General features: G+C 44.2%; 1 protein-coding gene across 1 annotated transcript in view; it reads left to right on the forward strand.

Moving 5' to 3' along the window:
• hdlbpb (high density lipoprotein binding protein b) overlaps positions 1-10,000 on the forward strand; it is a gene marked incomplete at its 3' end in the record, with an annotated part of 26,178 nt that overhangs the window by 365 nt on the left and 15,813 nt on the right. Inside the window, exons 2-7 of the mRNA XM_080023782.1 lie at positions 1,342-1,421; positions 3,206-3,307; positions 4,689-4,840; positions 5,692-5,907; positions 9,193-9,399; positions 9,499-9,714. Of these exons, the coding sequence (XP_079879908.1) occupies positions 3,232-3,307; positions 4,689-4,840; positions 5,692-5,907; positions 9,193-9,399; positions 9,499-9,714 (867 nt within the window). The 5' untranslated portion in view covers positions 1,342-1,421; positions 3,206-3,231. The remainder of the gene's footprint in view (positions 1-1,341; positions 1,422-3,205; positions 3,308-4,688; positions 4,841-5,691; positions 5,908-9,192; positions 9,400-9,498; positions 9,715-10,000) is intronic.

Consider the following 10,000-nt stretch of genomic DNA (forward strand, 5'->3'; position numbering starts at 1 on the left):
GGGCTAGTAGCGACGCGAGGGTCCGGAACGATTCGCTGGTGGCGAACGACTCCCCGAAATGATGCGGGAGTTGCTCCGACAAGAGTCGTTGGGTTCGTGTCTCTTTCGCGACTCGCGGGCGAAAACCGGCCACATCGCGAAATACGCCCCTTGAGTTTTGATTCGGCGATTTGGTAAGGGAGAGAATCTCTGACTCCCACACTGAAAATGATTACAGGGGACGAAATAAACGTGGAGAATGTCCAAGGCACTTGCTATAATTTACGTTGAATGTGAATCATTTACACGTTCACATTCCACCAAAAATAAATCAATTTTTATTCTTTAGCCTGAATCAAGATTTGAGAACTAAACGTTGAACTCTGTGGAGCCGACTCTGTGATTCTCGTTACCCGTAAGGTCCTCCCCCCCGTCTCACCGTGCATTACACTGGAGGAGATGCATGGGTTTACTCCTGTGTGGGCAGCCAGCGCGGTTGCCGGCTTTACACCACTTTGGATAACGTTTGTTTTGGGGCTTATATGAAATAACGATGCAATATAGCTGTCATCAAGCAATCTGACAAGAGAACGTAATCCTATTTCTTCCTCCCTCATCTCCCCCTCCCCTTTGGGATTTCTACCAATCGCTGTAGTTCGGTCATTTGTAGAATTAAGGGCCTGACCATCAGCTTGTATCTATTTACTGCTACTCCCAGTATATTATTCTACTATACCCCTAGTATATTATACTGAATTATGCTGAATGCTGGATTAATAAATTGTTATCTGATTGAATTACTTGTACTACTACCATCTGCATTAGTACTATTATCCTTATTGTTACTGTTACTATTCGACTGCTGTTATTACTGTAATGCTGTGATACTTTATTATGTATTTACCTTAGCCTGTGTGTGTGTGTGTGTGTGTGTGTGTGTGTGTGTGTGTGTGTGTGTGTGTGTGTGTGTATTATTATTATTATTAGTATATATTTTTTTAATCTTGCTCTGTTTTTGCTGCTGTGACACCTGTATTTTCTTCCGGGGGATAAATGCAGTGTTATCTTATCTTAGAACAGCACACAGGGCACTGGGGGCAGAGTTTACCCAGGGGTGATGAAAGGGATAGCGATAGGGACACAACTACTTTCTCTTGTGTGTCTGCCTGTGTTATGTTATTTATATCATCAATTGGGGGAGAGAGGGAGAGGGAGAGAGAGAGAGAGAGAGGAATAGGAGTGTGGAACCCCTGAGAGACAGAGCGCCAACCTGGAAGAAAGGAGGAACCAGAATTTTTCTGTTGAGGTACTCCCCAACAGGTTCTGTTTGAAAACATCTCCCCCTGGGGTCTCCACCTCCAGGAGCAGAAACACAGACTCACACTGAAGCGCCCACGGTAGCTCTCGACTGGACGGACTCTCTGGCAACTGACCTTTTGCAGGTAAGCTCCGGCCCACTCCTCACACTGCTGTCAATGGCATTTCCCTGCTCCGCTTTTCAGTAGGGATGCACCGTTTGTGAAATGCTGTGTCGATATGACACCGATGTTTGAAATAACAATTTGGCTGATATTGATGTTTTCAGAGTTCGCCTGAATGCGGCATCACTTACAGTTTTCCGATTTCCCATGAACGCAGCATCACTTACTGACTGGAGCGCTGAAAAGAGTCATGTCCACATCTTCTAAACTTGATAATTGATGGTGTCGTTCCCCTCGATGAATTAAAAAAAAAAAATGCTAAAATGGGTCGCCAAATATATTTTGGCGGCCGTTAATATACCTGGGCGAACCGCCCAAAGTTTATGTATGGGAAACACTGGATAAACATCGGCCACTGCCATCGGTGAATGTCATATTATTTGCCGATAGGCCGATGTACGGCCGTTAAATCTGTGCATCCCTACTTTCCGTACTTTCAAGCACTTCAAATTCTGTGTGGTGGCCTACTATTGATCTTGAGTCTGAACAGGACTGCTTGGCTCCGCCGTCCTCCAAGGGATGTGGATCCCATCCATGTTTGCTGCAATTGCAGTTTTGTGTATCAACCGATAGTTATTCAGGTGGTAGTGGAAATTTTCCATGCATGAGTTATATTTAAATGCAATTTGAAAAATGCAACATTCATTTAGCATTTATTTTATTTAAGCATGTCTTAAATATCCTATATCTCAGTTACAACCATCTTATGTGTATGTAATGTACCCTGTGGAAAATGCATACAGCCGAAAATGTCTTTTTCTGGCTGTAATTTGTGATGTTGTTAATCGTGGAAAATTCAACCCTGACATTTATTACGTCTGCAGTGTTTCACTGGAGCTTTTCCCCTAAATTATATTTATTCACACCGTCATCACATCAACACCCACATCGAATCCCAAATCTAGCGCTCTATCACTGCGTCGCAGTCGGATCAGTTTGAGGAGCTGTCGCCTCATCGCTGTCATTTTTAACAGGGCAGAGGTGTGAGGAAGGTTGCGTTTAAGTTTTGTTTATTAAGTTGCCCTTGATGGGAACAATTCATATCACGACACAGGGCTGGCTAAGAATGAAGCTTAAAATAAATGATCAATTACTGTGTAACATAGTCAAATTTCACAAACAGCCTTAGTCTGTGTGTCTGTCTGCCTGCCTGTGTGTCGTATAATATTTAACAGACTCGCACGCCTTATGCACAGCAGGCTGCGAGTAGATTGGCTCGCAAAATAAATAAATAAATAATTATTTTAGTCATTTTATTTCATTTTTCGCAACAGGAGACTGTGATATGTGAATGGGAAACACCGCAGTAGGTCCGTCAGTTGTTTCATTGCCGTGCCACATGGAAACAAGAGTTGGGTTTGTTTTTTTTTGTCTTTGTGTTGTTTTTCAGCCCAGGCGGCAACGCCTTGCAAATGGATGCTGTCCCGCAGGATTCTTTGCCAACGTGTATTTTTAAGCGACTGCGGAGTGTTAATTGGGGCATCCCAGGTGCAAAGCCACAGAGGCGGGCTCCGTCCTTGAGGGGATGTAGTAAAGCCATGCTGGCGCGGAGATAGACGGAGTCATCTCGAGAAGCGTGTTTTGAACCCCGGCGTAAGGGAGGGTGATTTTCATGTAGAGTACGATCCTCCTTCAGTTAATATGCGGATGCCTACTGTCTTGCCCTCAGGTTATAGGGCCTTTCTGTGCCTTTTAAAGTGTATTTATGTTGATTTGACCCCTCCTTTCTTGCCCCTCCATCCCAGTGGAACAGCGGTACAAGTCTTGAACCATGAGCTCAGTGGCATTGTTGACCCCGGAGAGCTTTGCCGAGCATCGCAGCGGCCTGAAGGACCAGGAGATGATGGGTAACGTCTGCCGAAATCCAGCCCCCCTCCGTGTCCGGATGACGTGAAAAGTCAGACAGTCAGACAGTCAAACAGTTCACTCCGTCTCTCTTAGACTGCCAAAGCCCCCAGCATGATCAAAAACCTGCCGGCTCGCTCATTAGTCGAGTTTCAAAGTGCTATTCCTGTGGCATGACGCAAACCCCAGACACCGGGGCCGAACCGGCGCATTTGAAACCCCGCAATAAACTTTTGTTTAAGATTTTAAACCCGTATGTGTAGACAAGTGGCTGCGACGTGCGGGTCATTGTCCAGCTACTTGCCCGCGGGCTTTGCATGTGCGCCCGGAGGATTAAAACGTATCTTCACCAGGCGGCAGACGAGGGGCGGGAGGCGTGGCTGACACCGGCACCGTCCCCCACTCCGGTTTCTCCAGCATCCCACTCAGCATCGCGCTCTCGGACTCGTTTCTGTTTGTTTTTGTAGGTTTCCACGGCGACTTGTAAAGTGATGAGTGATCTCGTGCCAGCTATTCTGGCGACAATATTCATCGCTGTCATATTTATCGCTGTAGCTGGACAAGCGAAACAAGTTTCTCTTTAAAGCTTCCTGCCATCGTTGTAGTTCGTTCAGACTCTGCTGCGGACCCTGCCGGTCACGTCCCGATATACTGCCCCCCCACTGGGCGCGTGTTGAATTGCATCGTGCAGACGCACAGCGTTAATTTCTGAGCACGAGCAAAACCAACGCTCCAAAGGATTGCAGGAGGCGTAGGGCAGCCATCTTGCGTATGTGTTTGTGTGGTCAGAAGCAAGTATATTAGGGCCTTATGACGAAAAAAGTTTGAAATGTGTTTATCCGGCTGGAATTTGTGGGAGCTACTGACGACCGCTAATATAATAAGATGAAAAATCCAAACTGAGTCCTGTGTTAAATATGGAAAAGGAAAAGTAAAAGTAGCAAGTAAAAGCCGCCTGAACCTGCTAATAAACGGTGAGGCCGATAATAATGTCTCAACAGAAAGCAGCTGGACTGTGCTCCTGTAGATTTCTCATAGAAAATGGAACGCAAAGGCATCGATATAAGTGGCGGAGCTGATTTCTGAGACGATACATCTCAATCTTTCCGAGAAAGAGAGTGTTATGAATAACAATTCTTCCCCACCTCATTCTGTATGTGTCACCTGTCGACACTTGTAACAAGTTCCAAATTCCAGGTTCAGAAAGTAGAGTAACGTGTTCTCCCTCTCCACGCGCTGATCGGTTGGACCGCTGGGTTGACACTAATCAGCAAGTCAACATGATTGACTCAAAATCCGTTTTTTCCACCTCTGATCCTCATCTCCTCCTTTTTTATTTATTTATTTTATTTTTTTTAATCCATCCACATTATTCCGGACCAGGCTGCGTGCCGGAGGACGAAGCCTACATCCCGACCTACCTGGAGGCCTTCCCTCCCCTGCCGGAGAAGAGCGCCGCGGGGGAGAAGGCCGGGGAGCCGACAGGAGCCTGGGGCAGCAAGATCAGGCCCATCAAGGCCTCCGTCATCACCCAGGTCAGTCGGAGATCATCTGAAAGCACACACGCATGTGATTCCAATTTTTATTAATGTGGAGAAAATCACTGTAGCTCCACACTAGACATGAAAATGTGGCTTTGTGTTTTTTTTTTAATTTTTTTATTATGCTGTATTTGTATAGATTCTTGCGTGCGTTACTCTTTTTCCACGGTCAATCCGCTCGCATTGCGGACCACTCGAGTCCTTTGTGAAAGTAGTGGAGGCAGACTTCCTATCAGACGTTCCTTTCTGACGCTGTAATTGGACAACGGTGGTTCCAAGGAAACAGCTTGTGTAACCCCAGCCGCATACAGATGCACGCAGAGAGGGGTACTCAATTATTTTTGCGCAAGTCGTCGTTTGATCTTTTTTTTTTTTTTTTTTTACGTGATTTTTACTTATATTTGTATTGGAGCTGTTGTACTTTTTACTGTTTCATTTAGTCTTTTCGCGTAAAAATTTAAAAAGGCGTCGTAAAATTCACTGTGTTAATTTGTCGCAATATTAAAATGTTAGAGACATAAAAAATGCACTTTGGTAAAAGTAACGGGCATAACTTGAGGGAGTGTTTGATTCAATACTTTGTTACCCTTACTCTAGTTATTTAGAGAAGCAGTTCAACTTATACTCTCACTGATTTTTAAGGGACTACTGTTTACTTAAATATACCTTCCAGGTCTTTTTTAAGGAACTCCTGTTTACTAAAATATACCTTCCAGGTGTTTTTTAAGGGACTGCTGTTTACTTAAACACACCTTCGTGGTCTTTTTTGAGGAACTACTGTTTACTAAAATATACCTTACAGGTCTTTTTTAAGGGACTACTGTTACCTGAAATATACCTTCCAGGTCTTCCATGTGCCCCTGGAGGAGCGGCGCTACAAGGACAACAGCCAGTTCGGCGAGGGCGAGGAGGCCAAGGTCTGCCTGGACATCATGCAGCGCACGGGGGCCCACATCGAGCTGTCTCTGGCCAAGGACCAGGGCCTGTCCATCATGGTCACCGGGAAGATGGACTCTGTCATGAAGGCTCGCAAAGAAATCGTGGCCCGCTTGCAGACACAGGTGAGTTGCTGGGCTGATAGGCTGTTGGGTTTAGAAGGCGCTGTTGCGAGCGGAAAATTCGGATTCACAATTGATATGAATTTACTAGGGGTGCGACGGATCAAAAAGCTCACGGTTCGGATCGTATCACAGTTTTCAGTCATCGATCGGATCAGCAAAAAAAACAACAACAAAAAACAGGAGACAAATATAACTTTGCTTTGCTTTTTATTCTGTAAAACAGTTAAAGCAAGGAACTTTTGGAACTAATGGTATTAAATGAAAACAATATTCAAGATGTCCAATGTTTAAATTAAATCTTAAAATACATAAAATAATCAATACTCAATGGTAGTGAATGAAAAAATATGATGAGATCCTCCCCCAGTAACTAAATTACATTCCAATAAGAAACCAGTATCATATTAAATTTCTCACGTTTATAACAAACAAAATTTTGCGAAAATGAGTTCATAATTAAGCACTTTAGTGTGATTTTTTTTTTGCAATTGATCTGCGGTTCACATGCATGCCGAACCGTATGGGAGGGGGCGACGCGTATGGATCAACTACGTTCAATTACACCACTAGAAATTATTTTTATTTCGCATTCACCTACACCTAACAGAACTCTGCTCCGACGGGATATCATTCGCAGCGACGGTTAGCCGTCACTAATAACTGCATGATATCCATAATAAATGCAATTCTCATATTACGGCCTGAGTCGGTCTCCGGCGGTTCTCGCAGGCTGAGGTGCAGAGTTTGAGCTGGAGAAGAATTGTCAGCAGCACTCAGGGGCGACCTTTGTTGGGTTTTCAGCAACAAACATGCTGATTTTCGCCCCAAACAACTACATCAAAGTACATCCACCTTTTCAGCCGAGTTGCATTTATTGATATGGTAGTGTTTGAAACTGTAATTACCTCCCCAGAGGGTCTATTTTAGAGGAAAGATGTCTGAAAGAGCAAGAGGTTGGTTTTCGCGTTATATGCTCTTCTTACAGCCTGCAGCAGTATAGTCATTATTTAATTTTTTAATAACTCCGTCAAGGTACAAAACAGAAAGATGAAAGTGTTTCTGTTCTGTCTTCCGTGTACAGCTTGGCATTGTTACGCAAATCATTGAATGGGAAATGAACTCCATTCAGACCTTAAAATCGGAATAAGTTGTACGGGAGTGCAGACCTGCCAACCTGCAACGTATTTTGTGTACCAACCATGCAATTCTTGGTCAAAATGCCAGCTCAAGCTACGCAAAAAAATATATTATTGTAATTCAATTATGGAAAACAAGCTATCAATACAAAACAATATTTTCAGATTCTGTGCCGGTCAAATATACACGACAGTACTATGGTCATGTACTGTAGTCATAAAAATGCTCCGATACCAAATCAATGTAACGTAGTTGCGTAGTTGACGTTTCAAAAAGAGAGGGAAAGAAAGAAAATGTCGGCTGTTTGGAGGTACTTCAAGGTAAATGAAGATTGGATTAATCATTTATCATCTGACAATATTCCAAAATTTTGCAGACTGTATCAGTCACTGTCACTACACCGGAGCGTCTGCTCTGGTGGCTGCTAGTGCACGAGCTCCGATCGTGACGAAAAGTTTGATTCTTTCTTGAGACTGGGTTTAACGCACGCTGAGCGGAGGAGGACTTCCAGTGTACGAGAGTGTGTTAGGCTCACTGACTCACACCAGAGGTGAACCCAAAAGCACGACACAGGGGAGCGCGGGTGAAAGTTTGCGAAGCAGGGGTTTATTCAAACAAACAAGACCAGGATATCCGTCAGCGAGGGCAAACAAGTCCGGCAAGCAATCACAATCTGTGAGACAGGCAGAGGGTCAACAAACCGGGGAATCAACAAGGTAATAGAGAGAGCACTAGACGACACGCTGGAGAGCTCAGCCTCAGCAAAGACAATCTGGCACAGAACAGAGGAAGTAGACCAGTATATGTACAGAGTGGCCAATGAGGAAATGAGCTGCAGGTGAGGAGAAGAGCGGGACACCTAGGTGATGTCATGGCAAAAGGGGAGTGGCCAGATTGGGTCTCATGACATGATTCATGACAGAGTGAGTGAGTGAGGCCATTTATTAATATTATTTTATTTATTTTTTGTAATGATTGCAATTTATTTGCAAAGTACCATATAAATATGATATAAATGTATATTTGCACTTAAAGTGAAAGAGACTTTAATTTGAAGTTTGAACTGGACATTTCCATGTTAGTTTTATGTTGGGTCCAGTTACAGGTTGAATTATACTGAAACTTGGTGACTGTCCTATATTCTATTTTATTGGAACTCAGTGACAGTTTCATGTTCTATTATTGTTCCACGGTGAATAATGAACAATAATAAACCGTGTAAAAATCAGCAATCTCACTTTTGTGGTAACTGAAAATTGCAGCAGTAGTCAGTATGTGCAGCTGTCCTGTCATGTGAGGGTGATCAGATCACGCAATGTATTAGTCAGTGATGTACAGAAGATACCCAATGAGACCAAATGATAAGAAAATTGGATATAAACTCAAAATGATGGGACAACAATGTAAAAGATATTTAGTAGTCCAAAATTTTTTTTTATGAATATACAATTGAATCAAAATCGGAATCGGTCAAAATCAGAATTAGCAGGTCAGACTTCAGGATCAGAATCGTCCAAGAAAATTGCAATCGGTGCATCTCTAGGGTGTAAACAGGTTCGGTAACTTCACAAGATGATGCATTTCAAGGGGTTTATCCTGATGATATGAATGTGTGTACTGTATATAGTTAGTCGTAGCAGCTCGCATACAAAGTGATGATCCTCGTTACGAGACTCTACGGTGTGAATAACTGATGGAGTCATTTAGCTGCAGGAACTAACGCCACTGAGACTCCCTGTTACACTATTGTGTTACTCAAAATATTTTCCCAAGGTTGCCAGGGCGGGATTCGTTTTATGGATTTTTTCTTTTACATGAACAGGGCGCTGTTCTTTTTTGTGAATGTTCATCCATATCAACAGTTTACTGAAAACAATTAGCTATGCTGTTTTATCAAATTCATCAGAGTTTTTCCAAAGAAATGATCAAATATGGGATAATTTTTCACCAAAAGAATCTTACGAATTACTAATTAACTACTAACTAATTATTAATTATTATTTAAGAACATGCTGTTATACCTCACTGTCAATGCCTACCTTCATACAACGCAGCTTTCAAGTTGACGCCTCTTCTCTCCACCACTCATCCTTCTGATCCTCTCTACCTCTTCCTCCCTCTGTTCGTCCTCCCCTGCGCCTCCCCCAGGCCTCGGCCACGGTAGCCATCCCCAAAGAGCACCATCGCTTCGTCATCGGCAAGAACGGGGAGAAGCTGCAGGAGCTGGAGCTGAAGACGGCCACCAAGATCGCCATCCCGCGACCCGACGACCCCAGCACCAACATCCGCATCACGGGCACCAAGGAGGGCATCGAGAAGGCCCGCCACGAGATCCTGCTCATCTCTGCCGAGCAGGTCAGCCGGGGGGGTCGGAGGTCACCTTTGGATACGTCTCTGACGAACGTTACGGCTAACCGTCCTGTTTTGCCCCCTCCCGTCCCCCCCGGCCTGCAGGATAAGCGTGCGGTGGAGCGTCTGTCCCTGGAGAAGGCCTTCCACCCCTTCATCGCCGGCGCCCACAACCGGCTGGTGCAGGAGCTGAGCCAGGAGACGGGCGCCCGCATCAGCATCCCGCCGCCCAGCCTGCCCAAGGACGAGATCGTCATCACGGGCGAGAAGGAGGCCGTCGCCGTGGCGCTCGCCCGCATCCGAGCCATCTACGACGACAAGGTGTGTCCCTCCGCCTCCAGCAGCAGCGCCAGGGGTAGTTTTGGAATGCATCTTTCCAAAAGAACAATATGATGTTGAATTACAGTTTTATACTTTTTTTAATTGTTTATATTTTTATACAATATATATATATATATATATATATATATATAATTTTTATAGAAAATAAAAAAAATATAAACAGATCAGCCATAATATTAAAACCACCACTAATAACCACTCATATTGTGTAGCTTCCCCTTGTGCTGCCAAAACAGCTCTGACCTGTCGAGGCACTCAGACGTTA

Source organism: Zeus faber (genome assembly GCF_960531495.2).
Source record: "Zeus faber genome assembly, chromosome: 22".
NCBI lineage: Eukaryota > Metazoa > Chordata > Actinopteri > Zeiformes > Zeidae > Zeus > Zeus faber.